General features: G+C 42.2%; 1 protein-coding gene across 1 annotated transcript in view; it reads right to left on the bottom strand.

Moving 5' to 3' along the window:
- The window catches only part of Alk (ALK receptor tyrosine kinase), a 647,158-nt gene extending 633,684 nt beyond the window's left edge, over nt 1-13,474 (bottom strand). The window contains exon 1 of the mRNA XM_026390638.2: nt 12,820-13,474. Within this exon, the coding sequence (XP_026246423.2) occupies nt 12,820-13,474 (655 nt within the window). The remainder of the gene's footprint in view (nt 1-12,819) is intronic.
- Nucleotides 13,475-22,799: the final 9,325 nt, after the last annotated feature.

Here is a 22,799-nt window from a genome sequence, read left to right on the forward strand (position 1 = left end):
CCTCCAAGACCCTGCTCTCAAATCACCTCATTCTGTAAATGTTTTTCTAACTCAACTTCTATCTCAACCCCAAAAGAAATTCATCATTTTCAACAGACATCCTTTGACCTAACTCCTTGCCAAAAGGCAATACACTTATTGTTTCAAAAATTCCAACATGCATTGAACAAGTAGAGTTCATCTGCCTTTAACAGAATGGTTTTTGATATCTGGAAGGACAGAATGAATCTGTCCTTCATTGCCCCAGCAGAAATCAACCTCTTGAAGCCTGCACTGCACAACTATGACCACTTTGTACCGTTTGTTTACCTTTCAAGAACTGCCTTTTATGAGAGTTATTTATTAGCATCTCTGCCTTTCTCCTCAACTTGTTTATGATCTCCTTCTGGGAGGAAGAGATTGTACGTCCTTCAACTTGGTAAATACTCTTTAAAAAATTTAACCAATAAATTTTCTCAGGAAAAAAGTCCAAACTTGCAGACAGCGACAAAAAGGATTTTTTTAATCTGATTTCTTTTTGGTAGGCCCCTCTCATATGGATTTACATGGCATCTCAGAACACTGACCAACATGACCATGATCTTAAAGCTCATTATATAAGTTCCCAGCTATGAAAGAGTAACTAACACCAGACTAGTCCATCTGACATAAATAGCTATAAAAAATGGTCAAAATGAATGAAAAAGATGTTTTATGTCATTGATCAGCAGCACAGGACTATAATCCAAGAACATGAAGACAAATAGCAACTGCCCTGACTTTCTGTCTGGAGGTATTTACCAGATTCTGACACAGGAAGAAGGGTCCTAAATAGAGCACAGAGGTCTCACTGGCCAGAAGTAACAGAAATGGGAGTCTGGGAAGCTGGAAGCAGCTTGAATTTCTAATAAGCAAACTGGAGAAGGAGAAGAAAGAGAAAAGGTAGCAAACGCTCCATAACACTGCCCAGGCATCCCCCAGGAGTCTCTGGCTGAACATTAGTTGTTCATTCATGAGATTCCACATCTGAACAAAGAACAACTACCAAAAAAGAACACCAACAGAGAAGTGAAGGCTGATCAACTGCCAGAGTCCATGGATTTGGGACATGTTTAGATGCCTGATAATCAGGGTGGAGGGACTTCATTGAACACCTGATGCATTTGGTGGAAATTCCACAAAAGGCCAAACCATAAGAGTAGCCCTCAGCTAATGATGAGATAGAGGCTTCTCTAAATTCCCCTCTCAAAGCTCAACAGCAATTCTTGAAAATATCAAATTGATGGGCAAGTAAAATAACTATCCAAGAAACCTTAATAGTCTTCGAATGTAGACAACAAAGCCTTCACACTCTGTAATGTAATATTTATTATGCACAGGATCAATACCAAATTATCAGATGTGCAAAGAAGCAGTTAAAAAGTGTCCTACAACCAGGAGAAAAACTAATCAATATAAACAGACGTAGAAATGACAGAAATAATAAAGCTAGCAGAAGGAAATTCAAAATGGCTATTACAGTATGTTCAAGGACTTAGAGAAAAACATAAACATAATTGGGAAAGAAACAAAAATGGAAATAGACACTAGAGCTAAAAACAAACAAACAAACAAAAAACAATTATCCAAAGTACATGTAGAAAGATACGAATTGGTATCAACATACTTTATATAACCAGAGATATGAAAAATTGTGCTGTATATGTTTGATAAGAATTGTAATGCATTCCGCTGTCATTTACTTTTTTTAAAAAATCAATTAAAAAAAAAACAATTAGCACATTTCCTCCTCCAAATCTCTTAAGTGTTCTTCTTAAATTCAGAGCTTTATCTACCTGTGCTACTATCACATAGTTACTGCCTTTGACTTGAACCAAGTGACTTTTGGGAAAGTAGGGAGGTGATGTGGAGAAATAAAACATTTTTGATTCCCTCTGTACTTTTTGACCTGAAGGGGCCCCCTTGCCCAGTTCTCTGGCCTGTAAAATGTGGTTTCTACCAGGGTTTCCACTGGAGTTTTGACTGCTGACCTAGATAGCTAGCTATGCAGATTTCACTGAGGGAGCACCATCATGAGATGAAAGGAAGGATGAGGGATGGGGATTTATCTGCATATGCACTGAGTTACCAAGACCCTTTCTCTGGCTTTTCAACCCCAAATAAAGGGTTTCTCTGGGTACTTAATTTTCCATGGCACCATCCCATGGCTTTGCAGAATGCCTGAATCTGGCTTATTCTGGCCCATGGACACAAGAGAAAACTAACTCTCTGAAGGAACCAGCCCAAAGTTCCCACTTATTAACCTGAATGATGCATGTGCAGACAAGAGTTGAAGAAAAATGAAAGGCTTTGAGAGTAAAACTAAGGTTCAAACCCCATCCAAATGTCAGACCAAGGAACACAACGTTCAGCACTTCCAGGATACACTCTAAAATTGCTCAACATACGAACGCCTCCCCTCCAGGTGATCATTTCTTAAGACTAAGAATAATCAGCAGATGCCAAAAAGAAGATGATCCAGATGTTGGGATTATCAGACAAAGACTTGAAAGAAGCTGTTCTATTATGTCCCAGAAGGTAAAAATAAAAATTCTGGAATATGGATGGACCTGTAATTCTCAGGAGAGATAAATTATTTTTCAATGGGAAATTTAAAATTTAAACAGGTATACTATGTAAATAATTACAGCAGAATGAAGATAACGGAGGGAAAGAATGTGTAAGAAGGATAATATATAATGACCACGTGGGGTTCATTCTGGTAATGCAAAGCCAATTCAACATTTGAAAATCAAACAATAAAATTTATCAAATTTGCAAAATAAGTAGAAAGATTCCTGTGATCATCTCAGTAGATGCTCACTCTGAGGGAAGCGGGATACCATATGCTGAAGATGTTGAAGCAGTCCTGTGGAGAAGACCACCTGGGGAAGAGATAAGACCTCCCAACATGAGCCAGCGCAAGCTGGCCAACCCCACAGGCAAACTGCTCTCTTTGTGGACTCTGAAGCCTCCGTCAAGCTTTGTGACAGCTGCAGCCTTGTCCAATGTCAGACTGCAATCTGATGAGAGAGTCCAAGAAAAATCATCCAGTGAGCTATCCCCAAATTCCTAACTATGGAAGATAAATTATTATTTATAGCCACTAACTTTGGGGGCAATTGACTATGCAATATTAGATATCCAATACAAAAGAAATGCAAATTAAAACCACAAGGAGATATTGACACATATTGACAACATCAAGTATCTTCTGGAATGTAGAGCAAGCGACACTCTCACGTGTTACTTGTGGGACTGAAAAATGCCACAACCACTTTGAAAAGCAGCTTTGTAGTGTTTTATAGAGTTAAACATATATTTACCATAAGACCCAATAATTCTACAAGGGATTGTAAAAGAACTGACAATATATATCCACAAAATTACTTATACACAAAATGCTTCTAACTGCTTTATTCACTAGAGCCCCAAATTGGAAATGTCCATCAAATGATGATTGGATAAATGAATTGTCATGTATTCATAAAATGAAACATTATTAAGCAATAAAAAGCAAACTATAATGCATGCAACAACACATGTAAACTCAAAAGCATTATTATTTTATGTACTTATTATTTATTTATTTGGTACTGGGGATTGAACTTGGGGGCATTCAACCACTGAGCCACATCCCCAGCCCTATTTTGTATTTTATTTTGAGAGGGGGGGTCTCATTGAGTTGCTTAGTGCCTCATTTATGCTGAGGCAGGCTTTGAACTTGAGATCCTCCTGCCTCAGCCTCCTGAGCCACTGGGATTATAGGCATGTGCCACTGCACCCGACTTAAAAACATTATTCTAAGTGAAAGAAGACAGACACAAAAGAGAATACATAACTCTTCAATTTTCCACTTTTATGAACCTCCAGAACAGATAAAACTCATCTGTGGAGATAGAAATCAAATCAGAAGTTTCCTATATCAGAGAATGTGAGGTTCATGGACAAAGGTCAAAAAGAACCTTTCAGGGGTTTGAAAATTTTTTTCTCCATCCTAATTAGGGTGGTCATTACACAAAACTGTATATCTAACAACTCAAACTGTGCAGCCAAAATGGGCACATTTTCTTATATGTGAATTATACTTCAATAAATCTGAAAAAAAATATTACATAATGTTGGTCGCAGGTTGAGAGATTTTGACATCAGGTCAGAATCCTTCCAGGCTAAAAAGAATCAAGTGTTTCCTCCCTTCTCCAAATTCTCTGCCATGAGTTGGGTCTCTTTTTCCATGTCTATGCCTCTCAGTGTCCCAAAGATAATTGGCTTGTTTTCCTGGGTTGCCTCTAAAACATCTTCTGCATTCCTCTCCCACGTTCTTCACCGTGTCTCTATGTTTCTCAATCATTTTTGCCTTTCTCTTTAGGTAAATGTAATTATGTTTCTGTCCAACTTTTCCTCACTCCATTTATTACTCTCTGTACTAACTAACCTAAGACTAAAGAGTTTTAAAAATTATTTATTGATTGTATAGTTTATTTTCTCTGTTAATTTTAAACTGAACATAAGAACTATTTTTATTAAGTCATTTATTAATACATAAAATGACTGATTATAATTATCTCATGTACCTTTCAGAGTCCTTGGTTGTTACTTTTACCTCTGCAGGCTAATGACCTCATTTATAAAAGCTTCCCTTACCTGCTTCAGTAAGAGTTTTTTATAGTATCCATCTGGCCACCAAAGGAAAAAATATATATATATTATCAAGAGTTGGGGATAGAAACTAACACTTGTTGAACACAGGGTAGGTATCTTGACCTTCTATATGCTTTATCCCATGTAATCCTCACAATAACCCTGGGAGTTGGATATATTTGTTCTCAATTTACAGGTTAAAAAAAACTAAAGTATATAGACAAGAAAATAAATAGCCTTGGTCCAATAAATGATAGAGCAGAACTTTGACACCAGGTCTGTGATGTGTTCTATGCATTTTAGGGGGGAAAGATTCTTTTACTTTTAACTCTCCCACAGATTCAAATCCTTGTTAGCAAAAAATGGCAGGATTAATAATGAAACAATGTATATCCATACAAAGGAATACAATACAGCAATAAAAAGGAAAGAATACAGTTACCCATCACAGTGTGGATGAATATCATAGAAAACCATGTTCAGTAAAACAACTCAAACACAAAAGAAGACACATGGTATAATCCCATCTATGTGATGTGACTATTCAAGAATAGTCACAACTACTGATGACTTATGAATCTCGGATGGTTACCTTGAGGTAAGGGAGGATGGATACAGATTGGAAAAGTATTGCAGAGAACTTTGTGCTAGATATGTTTTGTATCTCGATCTTGGTGGTGATTATATGGATGTGATATATGTAAATCATCATCAAACTATGCACAAGATTAGTACTCTCAATGTACTTTACTGTTTTTGTAATCTTGCAATTTAAAAAGAATCACTTTCCGTTGTTAAAAGGAAGGTTCCTGTGTCATAATATCACATAGATTCACTGCTATAAGAGCCTGAAATTAGGCCAGGCACCATGTTGCATGCCTGTAATCCCAGCGGCTCAGGAGGCTGAGGCAGGAGGATCACAAGTTCAAAGCCAGCCTCAGCATAAGCAAGGCACTAAGCAATTCAGTGAGACTCTGTCTCTAAATAAAATCCAAAATAGAGCTGGGGATGTGGCTCAGTGGTGGAGTAAACCTGAGTTCAATCCTCAGTTACCCCTCCCCTGCAAAAGAGCCTGGAACTGGGAAAAATGACTTCTATGCTCAGACTTCCTCTGAGCTCAGACTTTTGTCACACCTTCCCTTTAGCCTTTTCCTTACTCTAAGAAATTCCAACTGCCTATCTCTCCATGAACCTGCTGTTGCTTAGCCAGAAAGGTAAAAAAGCAAGGAATAAGACTTAATTTATGAAATAATTGGGTGGACCTGTCCCAAGGGAGCTCTCCTGTCCTGTTCTGAGACCTCCAACTTTCTAGAACATGTCCCAGCATACCACCAAAGGAAGCTGATAGAATTTGCCTAGATAGGAACTCAGTCTCAGAACAGCCTGATGGAAAGTTCATTTAAAATGTGTAACAGGAAAAAAAATTGTTCTGAGAAATCCAGCTCACCAAAAATGGTGGCAGATATCTCCCACCCTCTTACCACATCACCACATCACCATTAGGTCAACACTCTCTTTTAGCTACCTCTCCTTCATACCTCGACCCTATATGAAAGAGCCAAGGTCATCACAAGGTTGAGAAAACAGAAGCTACTTCATAGACCAGAGAGCAACATGAGGGCTCTAAGGAAGAAGACATCCATGAGGTCCCTTGATAGCTTTATTCTCAGCTCTTTCACAGGATCTCTGGACCTACAACCACCCAAACCAGCATGTTTCATTCCTTGCTCCCAAATACAGATGATATGCATGTGCATCTTCTGGAGATGTAAATTATCATCAAATGTAAGGATGGAGGCAAGGGCTCAGCTATGGCTTGTAAAAATCATTACCTACAAAATGCTGTGTGGTTGCTTAATGACCTTTTTAAGGTTGAGGCACTATCCTGAGGCAGCCTTCCAACCAAGTCCCTGGGTTATATGTCTTCAGGGAATCTTAAAGGCTTAACTGCTCATAATGGGCCCGTGACCATTAACCCGTTGGTACTGTACTTACCTGTCCATGTCTTCCACATGATGATAATGAATGGTGAGGCTGGAAACAGGAGGGAAGTGTGCAGCCCAGTTAATTAGAATATAGGAATTCCCAGAGGCCAGTGGTTCTACACGTCCCTGCGAATGGTAGAGCCTGGACTGGACAGATCACCCTCAGTCAAGGAAGATCCACTATCTAAAATCTACTCTTCTATAATGTCTGTATCTTGCTCTTTCTCAGTATAAGTTTTCATATTTTCACAAAGTTAAGGTTTGGTGTCTTTCTATGGAAAAAAAGTTGGATTGTAAATATGCTGCTTGAATCTTTGGACTGAATCCAAGGTCAAAAGACCTACAAGAGGATACATGTTGATAGAAATGAAGTAAATATCACGCTTCAATCCTCCTTCTCTTCCACAATTCTAGGAGGAAAAAAGCCTTCCATGATGAGACAACAGATACTACCCCAGTGGCCACTCCCCGCACTCCCCACGGGTCCTACCTTGCATCTCTTGGAAATAAGAAGCTAATTGCAGTAAGAAGCTATGGGGAACCCATAGCATCACTGCTATTTCCAAGGTCACCACATGTGGTCATGCATAGGGATGATGCAACTCTGGATGGCACCATTCAGACAGACAAAAATGCACATGAAACTCTGAGAGTTGTAAAATGTGCGGCTTATAGACTGGATGCTGGAATGTTACTGGTGTGAGAAAAACTATAAGGAATCATATTGATGGAACATTTCATTATCCATGAGGCATTTGATTAAAGATTTGTATACAACATCTAATTTAATTTCCATGACAACACCTTGAACTATTATTACCCCCATTTAGAAACACTTGGAAACCATTACTATCCTCATTTTTATTATAAGGAAAAAGGTCTCAAATATTTTAAGTAATTTTTCTAAGCCATGGCTATGGCCCACCAAATATTTGTGGCAAGGTCTCTGAAAAGCATAATGGTAAAGGTTTTCACCTACTTCTATGTCTTAGTTATTCAGAATTTGCATCTTGAAATTATCCTCTCAGTGGAAAAAGCCTGATTAGAAGGCCAGGAGAACTCTGGCTCTGGTCAGTATCTAGCCGGCATCTGGCATCTCCTAACCTCTCAATGAACAAAGGAAAGTTTCTAGGTCTACTGCTTGGTACTTGTCCAACCTTGAGAAAGTGTTTTCAACCTTCTGATTACAGTTATTCCACTTATAAAATAAAGTGGACAACTGCCCTAGCTACTACAGGATTAATAAAAATAATAAATATGAAAGAACTTTACAAATTGTGACGTTCCATACATGTAACAGGACATTAATAACAGTTATCAAGAATGGCAAAATGTCCTTTTATGGGTCAGGCCGGGCAAATTCCCATGAAGTGAGATTATCAGGCAGTAATCCTAACAGTGGCAGGACGTGGCAACTTTGGCTGGCCCAGCTCCTCCTCTCTTCCCCACACACCAGCCAGTTCCTCCTGACCTTCAGAAACCCAACTTCTTTCAAAGATATTCATTGGTATTAATGGTAAGATTCTCCTCCCATACTCTGTAAAACCTCTTGTGGATCTTTTTTCTCTTTTGTGATTTTGTGGAATGTTCAATTAGATGTGGACAAACTTCATCTTTGGAATAGCCACATTTATTCTCAACATTTTGAAGAATGTTCAAGCAGTCAATAAGAGTCCACCAAATCTAGAACCAATCTCATCCTCTCAAGACCCTGTGGTCACCTACCCTGCCAATGACAGTGACACACACAGACATACTTACACACACACACACACACACACACACACACCCCTAAAGATGTACCTTAGATATATAATTCTCTAATAAGTGTACCTTCCCCCACTGGACCTATAGACCATAACCCAAAGAAAAAAAAATCTGTGTTTAATTTGGGGATAGGAAGGAATAAATCTAGTAATTTTTTTTGTACCAACCAAGATTGAACTCAGGGGCACTTGGCCACTGAGCCACATCCCCAGCCCTATTTTTTTTTAAATTTATAGACAGGGTCTCACTGAGTTGCTTAATGCCTCACTTTTGCTGAGGCTGACTTTGAACTCTCGCCCTCCTGCCTCAGCCTTCCCCGCTACTGGGATTATCGATTGGTGTGTGCCACCATGCCCAGCTGAAACTAGTAATTTAAAAATATTTTTTCACTAACAGTCCTATTGTGTGCTTTTCCCACCAACTTCAAAGATACTATTTTTCTTTTCCCCTAGAAACACCAATGCCCCAAACCTCTCAGGAACTAGATCCCAAAACATCCTGATTCACTCTGCCATTCCCTGTCCCAGATCCCCTGCTTGTTGTAGACTTCTCAACATTTAAAAATATAGAACGTATCAATTATGAACAAGGTGGCTTGTCTGACCCACATCTCACCTGACTCCCTGCTCCCTTAGAATTCCTTCCATAGTCAGAGGAATATCAATTTCAGAAAATAAGGTTCCTGATATCTAACCTAAAGTTTCCTTCTACAAGTCTCATCCTATTACTTCTGTGGCCACACTAAATAACTCCTCTCCTTCAGTGCCAGTCTCCCTCCTCCAAGATCTGTGGATTGTTACCATGGCTTTCCCTTCATCACCACTTTAGCCCAGCCATATACATTTAATTCTTTTCATCATTCATCATAAATCAGTCCTTTCAACTCTTAAATCAGCACTCTGCTCTTCTCTGGACTAGTTCCAAGTCTCCCAATTCACCTCCAATAACTGATATCCCTTCTGGGAGCTCACATTTCCTCTCTATCTTCCTTTACTCTCTATGCTCTCTCCAGATGAAATGGGAAGAGACTGACTGATAAGTGTGATCAAGGGTCAGGTGTATTGTATTGCATACCTCTACTTAAATTGCTTAGGACTCTCCACCGCACATGTAAAGACTCAAGTCATGTAGCCCCTTTCCTGGAGTGGAGGGGGAGTGTTTGTAGCAAAATAGGCCCTCCAATCCCCCAACATCCTCTAGACCCTCACCTGGAAGGGTGGGAGAAGTTCATCTCAAAACACCTACAAACCAGAATATTCCCCAGGGCTATGGGCAATGCCTTGGCCCCCAGGTAAACATGTTTTATGTGATTTGGGATGTCTCAGGATAGTACATCACCATTCATATAATCCCAGCAACTGCCTCTCTATTTCATCTCCATGAATGACTCTTTTGGAGGATTGCTACAGACCAAAATGTTGATTTCCCTCTAGGAATTCACAGAAACCCACAAAGGAAAAAAAAAAAAAAAGCATGAGCATGTCATTCATCATAAGGCCTCTTGGGCATCCTTTTGTCCTCTCAGAAAACCCAAACCACGAGCAATTCAAAGGTTTCACTCTGTTCTAACTGGGTACTTTCCCATTTTTTGCCACATCCCTAGTCATAGTCCTGCTCAAGTTTAGGAAACTTGAATATTCAATCTGAGAAAAATAGGGTACTTCAGGCCCTTCACTACAAAGGATGGCAAAACCATCATCTCTCTTTTTCCCTCCCCACAAATAGCCACATCCATACAATTGTTCCCCTCTAGACAAGACCACCAGGGCCTTGGGCAGAAGCAGGAAAAGATGAACTGAGCTTTGCCTACTTTCCCTTTGTGATTGAAGATCCGATGCCCCAGGAGTGTTTATGTCCTTTCTCTAAATCAGAGTCTATGGGAAAAGAATAAACCCATTTTCCCAAAAATGATCAACAGCAAAATCGATCCTTGTGGCAGAAACTGAGCCTGAATTTTCATACAAGAAACCAAATGGAACCACAATGATTTACATTGCCCCAAACATGAAACATGATTATAGCAGGGTGTGTGCACTCAGTGGGAAGGTCTACAATGGAGACTGCATCTGAATGAGGCTGAGGAGGTAATGGTAAAATGAGAGGCCAGTCCTTCATGGCCAGCTGCCTAACTGCAGACAGCATATGTCCTCAGAGACAGGAGGGACCAGCCTCTTCCAAGTGTGATCACCACAGGCCTGAAGTGCTTTTCAATAAGCTGTCTGTCTCTCTGGAGGTCATAGGGAGCTCATCCAGTTACACTTAGTGTCTTATTTGATCCCATCAATAATCATTTGATCCCAATCCTACTGAAAAATGCTTGGCCAAAATTTCTAGCCTTTTAATGGCAGAATCCTGGCTCTTTCTGAAACCAGCATTGCTAGATGTGTCAAATGATGCATAAGAGCTTGGTCCAGCTGCCAAACAGACTGCACTGCCGAGGAAAGACTTGGGATGCTCACTGCTTCCTATAGTCAGTAGCAGAGCAGCTCTTAGAGAAGACTCCTTTCTATCTGAAACTCCCCCACTCAGTAGTACCATCAACTCATTATGTGGGGCTTGAATGAAGTAGTACTATATTCTTCAAATGCATTATACATGTGACTCTCAGAAACATCCACTGGTAGCATCTTGCAATCTGCATGTTTATAGTTGGCAAGTTTGGGGCTGCATGTGATCATGACAACAGCAAAAATAGATTGCTTTGGCCCATGGTCATTTAACGAGAGGTAATAGAGGACGCTCCAGAAAGGCTCATAGATATGAAAGTGGAAGAAAATCTTCATTCCCAGAAAAAAAGTCATTTTTATTTCTATCACTAAAACATTGGGCACTAAAAGAGAATGTGTATATAAACCACAGAAGGCATGATGACATCAAAACCCAGCTGTTCTTTACAAAAGTATCCTTGGTGGGACAATTGTATCATTCTCCATCTCACTTCACTGAGGCACTAGCAAACTCATCCGACCCTATCTTTTACTATGGAGTGTATGAATTCCAGCACTGATCACAGGGGTCATTCTGAGTGCCAATGCCACTAATGCTGATGCTGAAATATGCATCTATTCTTGTTCTTTTCTTGGAGACCACATACCAGGATGTTTTCTGCATAATGACTACAGAACCTCAACTTCTTAATATCTCTGCTGCATAAGAATATTGACTGTGTGGGGAGTACGTGTGTGTGCTTGAACAAGCATGGGAGATACTTGTAGCTCTACAATGGCCATTTTTCAATGCTTTCCATCCAATTAATATTTGATATTAGTGGCCAGTGGAGCATAAGAACTTCATTTATTTCTAATGATGAGAATGATAGAAAAGAAGCTGGGTTTTCTCAATGGAATTAGTGTAGGCTGTTTAAAAACATGATTTCTCTTCTGTGCTTTGCTCATTCATTTGCATGGTATATTTTATTCAGGAGTTCTTCCCCGACACTCTTACAAGAGAAACATCCATTCAAAACTACCTGGTTTTCCAGTCAAATTATCATTTGGAAGAGTTAGAAGTAAGTGCTGCACACACATCCCCAACTCAGTGAATATGGGAAGAAATGAGGGAGTAAATGAAACAGAAATCTCATTTCAGGAGTCTCCAGCAGAGAGATCTGCAGTGAAACGATTGCCAGAGACTATCACCAAGAGCTGCCGCTGCAGACATTCAAGCTAAAAATCAGAGGAGGGAAGAGGAAAGGGAAGGGGAAGAGAAACAAGAAAGCCAACTATTTTTTCCTTCCTGGCTTCATAGTGACTTCCTCAAAGCAAGACAATCTTTACAACTTTCCTCCCTCTTTCCACACTTCCTCCTGTTCCCTGATCCTTATTTCCTCTGGGATTCTCGCAGCACATCTGAGAAGATGAGGGTCTGAGAGTGCAAAGCAGACAGGGGGTAAGAGTAGAGGTAGTGCAATGAATTAACAAGGAAGAGTGAATCCCTCAGGAAGTAACAGTTGGGAGGCATTCAATAATATGAAGAGAACCTTTATATTCCCTAAGAAATTATACCCCAAATCTGTGGGTGATCATGAAGAGGAACATGGAGGAGAGTGAAAGGATAATAGTTTTCAGATGTAGTACTTAGTTGGAACTTGGAAATAATAGGAGGGTTTCAACCATTCTAGGGCTCCAGGAAGAAAGGTAATCAATTCTGGCTTGGACCTTGTGTAGAGGGCATTATGCCAAAAACAGAAAACTTTTCTCCCAACTCGATTGCTAAAAAGGAAGGAAGGTCCTTGGGAGCGATCAGCCTCAGGAAAAAAGTAAATTACAGTCTAACTTTAGGAATGAGGAAAGAAGGCTAAGAAGCTTTTGAGAAAGACTGGTGAGGGGAACGGTTAGATAATAGTGGCTGCAAATCCAATGTAACTAAAAAATGCGAATCCCAGCACACTCTGGCGGGAGCTGCTCACCGATCCCAAAGATCTGGAAGAGAAGGCGGGGCTGGGAGGTGCGAATCGCCGCGGACAGCCTTCCCTCTCTGCCCACTTCCGATGCCTTCTTCTCGGGCATCAGGCGGATCCTCAGCCGCCCTTCGCCGTGACGAATCCACCAGCTGAACAGCTCACTGAGGTTAAACTGAAGCAGTCCCACAGCCGCCTCTTCTGGGGGCCCAACGCAGCCCTCAAGAATAGCCTCCTCGCCCAGCTCCAGCACCAGCTGCTTGGCGCGCCGGAGCTTGCGTATCGAGCCACCTTTCAGCACCCTGGACAGCGTCGGGTCCACGGCTGGGGACAAGGAGCTGGCCGCCGGCGGCCCCAGCAGCCTAACCAGCGGGGCGCAGTCCAGAGCCAGCGAGCCGCGCGCCTCCAGCCGGCCAGCCCTCGGCTCGGAGGGGGATGGCGGCGGCAGCAGCAGGTCTCGGGCGTAGACACGGAAGAGCGAGGGCACCACGAAGTCCACGGCCAGACTCTTCCTCTGCAGGCGCGAGTAGCTGAGCGGTTCTCGGGGCTGCAGTGGTGCCCCAACTGCCTGTGAGCCCGCACGCTGCTCGGTCGGGGTCCCGGAGCCCAAGGCTGCCGCTGAAAGCAGCAGCGGCAGCAGCCACAGGAGCCGGGTGGTTCCCATCCCGTCAGAGGAGGGCTGTTTATATTAGTCTCCCGACTCTCCTGGCCCAGCCTTGGCCTTCGCTTTCCTGCAAACGCAAAGGGCTACAAACAGTCCTTGGTCCTAAGGGGTTCCTTGCATCTGATCTTGATTCCCTTGCTTTCTCCAAGCTGCAAGGAGGCAAGCAGAGGTCTGAATAAAACGGAGCTGGAAGTCAGGGGCGCGTCCAGAGAACACGAAAGGCGCTGGGTTCGACAGCTGGACCCTGTACCTCTTGCTCTTCACGCTGAGTGCCGCGCCCCCGTCTGTAGCTCGCTGAGCTCCCGAATGACAGAAAGTACTACGGCTGAAGGGAGGTGGCAATTGGGTACCGTCCTCTCCTGCCCCCCGCGGCCGGACCTGGGGTCTGTCAGCTCTGCCGGCAGCCTCCAACCCTCCGCAACTTTTCAGGCTGGGAACCGTGGATCTAAGCGGGCACCCGCTGTCCTGGCCTCCTCCAGCCTCCCTTTTCGCTCCTCTGAGCTCCGCTTCCCGGGCCTGGGCGAGAGTCGAGTAGGGGACTGCTTTCTAGTACCCCTCTAGGCGACCTCTGCTGCAGGAAGTCTTCGGACAGCACTGCCCGCTGAACTTCTGGAACCAGAATCGGAGACTCAAGTGCTGCAGAGTCAAGACTCTGGCCGCCGCCGCGCAAGTTTGCAACGTCCTTGCTGTCACCCGCGTCTGGGTTCCTCGGAGTTCGTAGGCTACAGAGCGGCCCCGGAGGCAGTGAAAGCATTCAGGGGAGGGGAGCCCGAAATCTTGTCCCCTCCTCACCTATCCTTAGCGCCAATGGCTTCAGGTGGCTGGCCAGAGGGCAGCTGGAAGGCGTCTCGGTGTTCTACGACTCCCCGGACAGCGGCAGCGGGGGGTGCCAGCTGCCACCGCCGCTGCCACCCTCAGAGCCGCTGGATCGCATCTGCCCCGGCGCCCGCCACTTGCAGCTGGCGGAGCCGCGAGCACGCGCCGGGAGGGGGCGGGGCCGCGCCGGGGGCGGGACTCGCGCGCCAATTCTTTGCGGCTGCTAAACTCACGCAAGCCCGCCCCGTCCCGCCCATGCCCGCCAACCAATGACGAAGCGAGGTCGGCTTCCTATGCAAATCTGCAGAGGCTTTGGTGTTCATTGAGAAAAGCACAGAGTCCGCCCCGCCTTCCCTCCCTCAATTCCTCTTCTTGGTTCCCTTCCTCCAGATTCTCTGCCCTGTTTCTCTGCTCTTGCAAACAGGAACGTGTTTTGGACAAATGGAAAACTGGAAGAGATCTTTGTAATCAAGCACTCTAATGACGCATTTAATAGATTAAAAGGGTCCAACTTCAGAAAAACAGGTTCCAGAATAAAACTGTGGAGACGAATGGAAGGCAGGAGGGGGAGGGGTGGCAACACGACATCACTAAATCCAAGAACAGCTTGTATTGGGGTGGTGAAACAGAATTTTCTCTGACTCTCATTATTTGAATGCGTTCCTGGAAGCCTAGAGGTCACCCAATCACACAGGAAAAGTTGACAGCAGGGGTGGAGGTCTTGCAGAGAGTTGTTCTTCAGCTACAACAAATACCTTCCAAACCTCTGTCAGTCACCCCGTTTTCTCAGAATGGTATCTCAACATGTGCCACCTCCTCTAGTGAATTTGCAGTGCTGGGGATTGAACCCGGAGTCTTGGGCATGGCAAGCAAACACTCTACCACTGAGCTGCATCTCCAACCCAAGGCAAATGTTTTCAAATCATTTCACAGAGGAGGACACCGAGTTGCAGAGAACTTAAGTAATATTCCCTGAGTCATAAGGTCATATGTGACCCCGAAGGCTTTGCCATGTATTCTCAACCAGTACTCTGTCATACCCCTCCATGAATAACAGGAGAAGGTGTAGAGGTGACTTAACTGGAAGGAATAGAATGGGACACTCTTGCTTACATCCTTGGTAATGAGAGTTGAGAATCTCAGAGCTTTTTCGCTCACTTGTCAGGGCTGTACCTCTGGTCTCTTTTTCCTTTTGTCCCTTAAAAACTGCCAATACAGAATTCAGATAATGTCTGTGTTTATAACACGCAGTTGACTAGAACCACAGCCAAAAAAAATTAATTTTTAGTTCACACAAATCCCTCAGAGTTCCTTCTTCTCAAAGGTTGGTTGTCAGACCTGGTGCTAACTGTTGGAGCTAAGGATAAGGCAAGATTCCCCACTCAGCTCACAGCCTGACAGGTAGCAGAAGAGCTTCCTTGAATCAGACCACTGTGTCTGGTGGAATCTCTCTCACTGAGCCACAGAAGGTGGTAACCAAGTGGAGCTCCTGCTCTCCCAGGGATGCAGCTCATTCCAACACAGTGGCATCACCTTTGGCCAAAGGAAGACCTAATGGGCCAAGAAATGTCACTTCCTGGAATGACTTGCTTCTGACTGTATATGCAACTCACTTGATCTGGCAGGCATCTGGCTTCTCCCTGGAACTCAGACTGGATAGGCTGACTTTACAAGTTTAAGGGCAAAGATTTATCTAACCTGAGGAGAAGAAAGGATGCCCCTATATTGGGGGAGGAAGGGAGGGAATAGAAAGAAAGAGAGAGAGAGAGAAAGAAAGACAGGAAAAGGTAAGAGCCTGGAGGTTAATAGAGTGTGTGCATATGTTTGGATTTTCATCAGATTTTGATGGTGTGCACACTGGTGAAAAATAATTTTCTACTTGAAATATAGAAAATAGTAAAATGCCAGTTCTTTCACTCTCTACTCCATTCCTTGTGTCTCTGCATATTTTCTTTTTTTTTTTATTGTTGGTCATTCAAAACATTACATAGTTCTTAATACATCATATTTCACAGTTTGATTCAAGTGGGTTATGAACTCCCAATTTTACCCCGTATACAGATTGCTGTATCACATCAGTTACCCTTCCATTGATTGACATATTGCCTTTCTAGCACAAAGGTAAATAGACTCCCGTCAGTTGTCAAACTGATTCAAATGCTAAAACCAATGGCCACTAGGGGGCTGTAGAGACTTGAAACTAAGATGAACTGCCAGGGTGTAACATTCTCCCTGAGAAGTCCCTCTCTGTGCCTTGCTTTTGCACCCGGTGGCCACAGGGGTCTCAATTAACTCTCATGTTTTTATAAATTTTCCCAAGGAAGGACAAGTACCTTTCCCTGTAGATTAAATTACACTAAGTCTCAAAAATATTGTTCTCTTTTTGTTATATAATTTTAAAAGACAGGAATGGATATCGATAGCCTATGGTCAGGCATTATATTTATGCATCTAGATGGTGTGCGTGTGTGTGTGTGTGTGTGTGTGTGTGTGTGTGTGTGTGACATCACATGAAGTGCTTTTGGGGGGAGATACATATTATTATTTTCATTATTTATGGAAACAAAGAGGCTAAGACTCAGAGAGGCAAAATAATTTGTCCAAGGTCAAACAGCAAGTAAATAACAGGGATTGAATTTAAACCAGTGATTCTTTTCCCCCCAAATTACACATCCCACTGGGTCAAATTAGGCCTTTTTGTCATGCCTACAGCTATAATTTTGACATCTTTATCCTATGTTATCACCACTAAAAGGAAAGGTGATGGGAAAATGGAATTAAGAGCAAATGGGAGAGCTGGGACTATAGCTCAGCAGCAGAGCACTTGCCTAGCATGTGTGAGGAACTGGGTTCAATCCTTAGAACCACATAAAAATCAACAAATACAATAAAGGCTTTCTATCCATCTACAAAAATTTTTTTAAACAGCAAATGGGAGTAGGAAAGATAAAAAGTATGGGCTGTAATAGTTAGAATGTCTTATGCACTTCTTATGGGCTGGTATATTTCAAAATAATTAGCATGCATTATCTCATTTAATATTCACAGAAACACTATAATGGGAAGGAATAGTATCTCCATTTTACAGATCCCAAATGGAATTTTTCAAGAGGAGTAACTTCTCAACAGCAAGATTATACAGGAAACTAGATTTGTTACCTGAGTTAAGCCTGAATACCAAGTAAGAAGTCCAGCATCGTAAACCCTGGGTGACCTCATAAGAGAGAGAGATGGGGTGGAACAGACTGAGGAAAAGAGGAGAAAGCCAGAGTTCAAACCAGAGGGGAGGTGAGTGGAGAGGAGTGGCTGAGAGGGCATATATAGACACCGGAAGCCCCGAGGAGACAATCAAGTGAGCTGAGCCATTTGGGTTCACCATGAAGGTGACTTAGGTGGTTAAGGGGGAGAGGAGGAAAGTGAATAGGCCAAGTGTCAAGATACAAAACACCAGGAGGGCACTGAGACCACCAAGATCCTCTGTGGGAAGTTTCCGATTTCTATAAACCAAGGAATAATTAGGGGGGCTTTGGATTTTCTATAAGGGAGGTCACAATAAAACGGCATTTTAAATCTAGGTTGTATGACTTCAGACAAAACACAATTCACAACAGTAAAATCTGACTGGGACCTACAGCACTAATTAAGTCAGACATTCATTTGGTAAACAAAATTTTCTTGAGCACCTGATATATACAAGATAAATGGAGTCCTCCACCTCTTAAAGCTCAAATTCGAATGCTGGGAGAAGAACGATAAACATGCAAAACCATAAGGTAATTTTAAGATAATCAAATAAAGAATAAGTTGGCCTAATGTAGCAGGCAATGACTTGAAGCAAGGAACAGGGGAGCTAAATAGTCAGAGGAGACCTCCTTGAGAAAGCTAAATTGAACTACGTTGTAATTGGTGGGAAGGAAGTAATTCTTGCAAAGATCTTAAGGAAGAAAGATCTAAGCAAATGAATATCAATGCAAAATCCTCAAGATGTCAATAGATTTGCATGTCCACAGGACAGTAAGAGGTCAATAGAGCTGAAATATCCTAAATGGGGACATATAAAGCTGGAGGGGCAGCCAGGGCTCAGTTCATTTAAGGTTACAAAGGCCATGGTAAAGAGATTGACTTTTATTTTGATTGCTATAAAAAGACAATATCTAGTTTAATGGAAGAGTTTCATGCTCTAATATGCTTTAGACCCTCATCGTAGCAATATCCAGGTTTAACATGGCTACTGAACACTTGAAATAAGTCTTCTACTCCAAATTGAAATGTGCTATAAGTATAAAATATGCACCACATTTCAAATATTAATGATGGGGATATATGTAAAATCTCTCATTAGTAAGATGTAAATCTTTCATTATTGTTTAATTGAAAATATGTAAGGGAAAATACGTAAAATCTCTCATTATTGTTTAAGTGATGGCATTTTGCAGAATCCATTAAACAAAAATATATTATTATGGCTAATTTTAATTTTTAAATAGTTTTTGGAAAAGTGGTTATGGTCTTGGACAAAGATTTTAACCTCTTGGGCCTTATCTCTCAGGCTTAAAAGTAGTTTATCACCTCTTTCTGATGAATTTTTTGTGACAATCAAATATGATAACACATGTGAAATTTCTAACTGAAAGCATGACACATGATAGGCACTTGCTAAGCTAAAGGAAGAAAGTACTGATGGTCAGATTTCAAACGTGAGGCCTGGATAGGGATGTGTTCTGGCTGAAGGAAGCTGTGTTATATGGACCTGTCGGTGACCAGGCTGACCTTGACTTTCTGATTACTTTGGGATAAATGGATTGACCTAGAAATGATCCTGAACAATAAATCAATAAGTCTAAGGTACCCAGGCATGAAAGCATGAGGGTTTGGGGGAGAAGGAGGGGGAATAAGAGTGGCAGAGGAGGAGAAAGAGGAGCAGAAGAAGGGGAAAAAAAGCAAGAGAAAAATCAGTAGAGTTGAGATTAGAGGAAACTTGTCACTAACACATTTGGAAACCCATAACTACAGTAACTAACCCTGTGCCAAGAGCAAGAATCAGAACTCAGAAGACATATCTAAATGAACCAAGAATTTGTATTCAGGAAATGGGATTATTATAATCATTTTCTGGCTTCTCAGAAGCTGTGTGACCTTGGAAAAATACTTGATTTATCTGGGCTCCTATATCACATTAGAAGAAAGAATCAGATATAGTCTTGAAGAGACAATTCTAAAGTCCTGTGTGAGAGTCCCTAGGTGACCCAAAGACCTCAGGCACCTGTCAGTTCTGAACTGGGCAGAGTCAAGACATTGTAGTGAATAATGCAGTCTAGGTGTCTACTGTCAAGGGCCTTGATAAAATTTAAAAACTCAGAATATAAAATTGAATCTATACTTATGCTATACCTGGGTGAAAATTATTATTAAACAAAAGAAATTAGAGGAAAACATTGAAAAATAGAGCTATCGGAATGATAGGATTGTGAGGAAATTTCTTTCGTTTTTCTTATCTTTTCTTTCAAATGGCTTTTAATATTTTTATAATAAAGATAATAGAATTTGACTTCCCCCAACCCACCCCCCCAAAAAAACCCAATTATCAATCAGTAACTTAAAAACAATGAAATATACTTATGTCATAGCTCATGTCCATTTCTGGGGAGCAAAAGGCTCTGATCATCATAGTCTCTTAGAGATCCAGGCTGGTGGAGTGGGATTCTTATAAAGTTGGAGGTTATGGTACCAAGAAGTAAATACTCTAGCCCAGAAAGGGTGCATATCACTTCCACTCATATTCACAAGGTTCCACCCCTGTCATGCAAGGGCTTACAAGATACACAGAAATATCTAGCCAATGGCTTTCTTGGTTCCCCAAAAAGAGTAAGACCCCAAGGTGTCACACTGGATGAGTTAGACTAGGAAGGGTCCAGAAGGCTAGAGTTACCCTGAGAAAAAATGACCTTACTGAACTTCCGGGGTGGGGGGGGGAGCATTTTATGGTCAAGATGGGGAGCCCCACCACCATGAGAAAGCACAGATTCTCCTCGCATGATGTGCAGAGACAAGACATTGTAGTGAGGTACGCATGCTTCTAGTCTGCATGGACCTCATTGTGGAAGCAATAAGAGAGCCCAGTGCTCTCATCTCTCCTAAGGCATGACATAAGAGGTGGCAGAGAAGCATAAAAACATCCTTTCCCAAACACCAAAGAGTGACAGCTCTCTCCTGGAAACGATAAACAACCTCATATCTACAAAAGAGAGAGGAAACAACAAGAGAGATAAAAGCAAACCGTGATCACCACTGTGTACGCACAGCAATCCCTGACTTTGCTGAACCCCTGCACATTAGGGAAGAAGGGCAGGCGCTATTACTGTAACTAACAAGTGTTGGTCTCATCACCTGCTTCCATTCTTATCTGTCCTTGCCTTTTTAAATATCCTTTTTGGCTAAGGAAGATGAAAGAAAGGATTTGGGGGGTAATTTGATCATCAATATAACCTTCTTGGAGAGTCTTTTTAAGGGCTCCAAATCAAGGCTGCAGTGTCCATTTCATTTAGTTCTCTCTGATTTTCAGCCCAGACAGGTGAGTGCCTTGGCCTGTGACTTTTAGTGGCATTGTGGAGAAGACTTTTGGTGCCTTAGAGCTTAGTTATGTCTGTGTGATGGATCAGATTGACTGTAAGCAAGTTAATCTCTGAGCAATAGATTAAATCCAATTGACTTGCTTCAGTTCTCTTAATGATCAAAGAAAAGCTTCCACTGACCAGTCTTATCTCATCTATCATTCCACCTCTCTGCCATCCTACCTGAGTCTCAGCCCCTGCTTTCTTTTCTTATCTGGACCCGGCATGACTGAGTACTTTGACTGAGGCCAGCCCAAGTGTAGACACCAATCTTAGTTCTACTTAGGAAGAACTGAGTTCCAGCAGCTAGGCATCAACTCACTCTCAATAACCCCCCTTCACTCTGAAAGCTATTGCTTCCAATGCATTGAATAAATCCTATTGTCTTAACTGTGATCAAGCCACACCAATTTCTTAAAAGGCAATATTTTAGCTTCATTTACAGGACCCTCCCCAAGGCCATACACTTCCTCTGAAGTTTATTCCTTGAAGCCATTTCTTGCCAGTCCAGCTGTGTGTATGTGAGCTCCTGTTCCTCTCTCCCAGGGATATGAACTAGAGACGCCTATCTTTGCTTTCCTTTCTCCGACTTCTGATTGTGCCTGCAGCCAAGGTGTCAAGGGAGCATCACTAAGTCTCTAGGTACCCTAGGCCATGGTCATAGCTGAGACAAACAAGAGACTCCAAAGAAGCCAACTCCAGGCTAGTTTGAGCCAAATGGGTTTTCTGTTGAAATTTGAATTAGGAAGCAGAGACTGTGCGGAGCTTATCTTTGAATCATTTTCATAATGGGATATCAAAATGCCCCCTATCCTAAGAACTGATAATTACCATCAGATTTGTGGCCTTGCTCATCCCAATGTGACAAAGCCCCAGTGTCTTCTGTTATTGCCCCTTGCTTATTGTGAACTGAGATGGATTTGCACAGCACTGGGGAAACCCAGGTCCACAAAGACCATCTTTCCAAAGTCACCAAGCTGGACATGAAGTCTGTTAGGACTTTGCTGTACAGCAAAAGAGGCACATCAGAGGCAGTTTAGAAGTAGCTTAGATGCTACAAGATTCATATTTTGTAGATATTTCAAAGCTTTGTATATCAATCATTATTGATTCAAGGCAGGCAGGATGAAAGGGTATATAATACCAACGGGCAATAGAGAGAATATTCTCATAAACAGGGAGAGCTATCTAGTTTCAGGTACAAAAGGCTCTTCTGTACCTCCTTCCCCCTTCCAAGTCCAAAACTCTGCCCTGCCTGATTGTTCCTGGTGCTTTATCAACCTCATATTAGCCTGATAACTAGTCCCTCACCTTACAAAACAGACCTCCAAACCTGCAAACCAGTCCAAGATGTCTAGTTCTGGGATACTAATAAAGCTCTGGAGGCCAATGTCCACCAGTGTTAACCAGCCCCTAAAATAGCCCCACCACTTTATATCTGCACCCTTGCACATTGCCTTCCCACATTACTAGGGCTAGCCAGTGTCACCAAAAGGATATGCAGAGTGAGTGACTTCTGAATTTGGTCATAAAAGACATTATGGCTGTCTTTTGACTTATGATCACATGCTCTGGGGGAAGCCAGCTACCATGTGGTAAGGATATTCAAGAAGGCATCCATGTGGCAAGGAAACAAAGCAGTAAGTCAGTCCAACAGTAAGCCAAATTTTCCAGGCATGTGATAAGCTACTGGGGAGGCAGATCCTCCAGCCCTGGCCAAGCCTTCAGATACCTGTAGCCTCAGCCAGTATATTTTGATTGTAACCTTGTAAGAGATCCTAAGCCAGATCCACCTAGCCAGGTCAAATTTTTGACTCATATAACCTGAGCAATAACAAATGTTTACTGTTGTTTTAGATTACTATGTTTTAGATTAGTTTGTTTTTGTAACAGATTAT

Source organism: Urocitellus parryii, chromosome 12 (genome assembly GCF_045843805.1).
Source record: "Urocitellus parryii isolate mUroPar1 chromosome 12, mUroPar1.hap1, whole genome shotgun sequence".
In the NCBI taxonomy this organism is placed as follows: domain Eukaryota; kingdom Metazoa; phylum Chordata; class Mammalia; order Rodentia; family Sciuridae; genus Urocitellus; species Urocitellus parryii.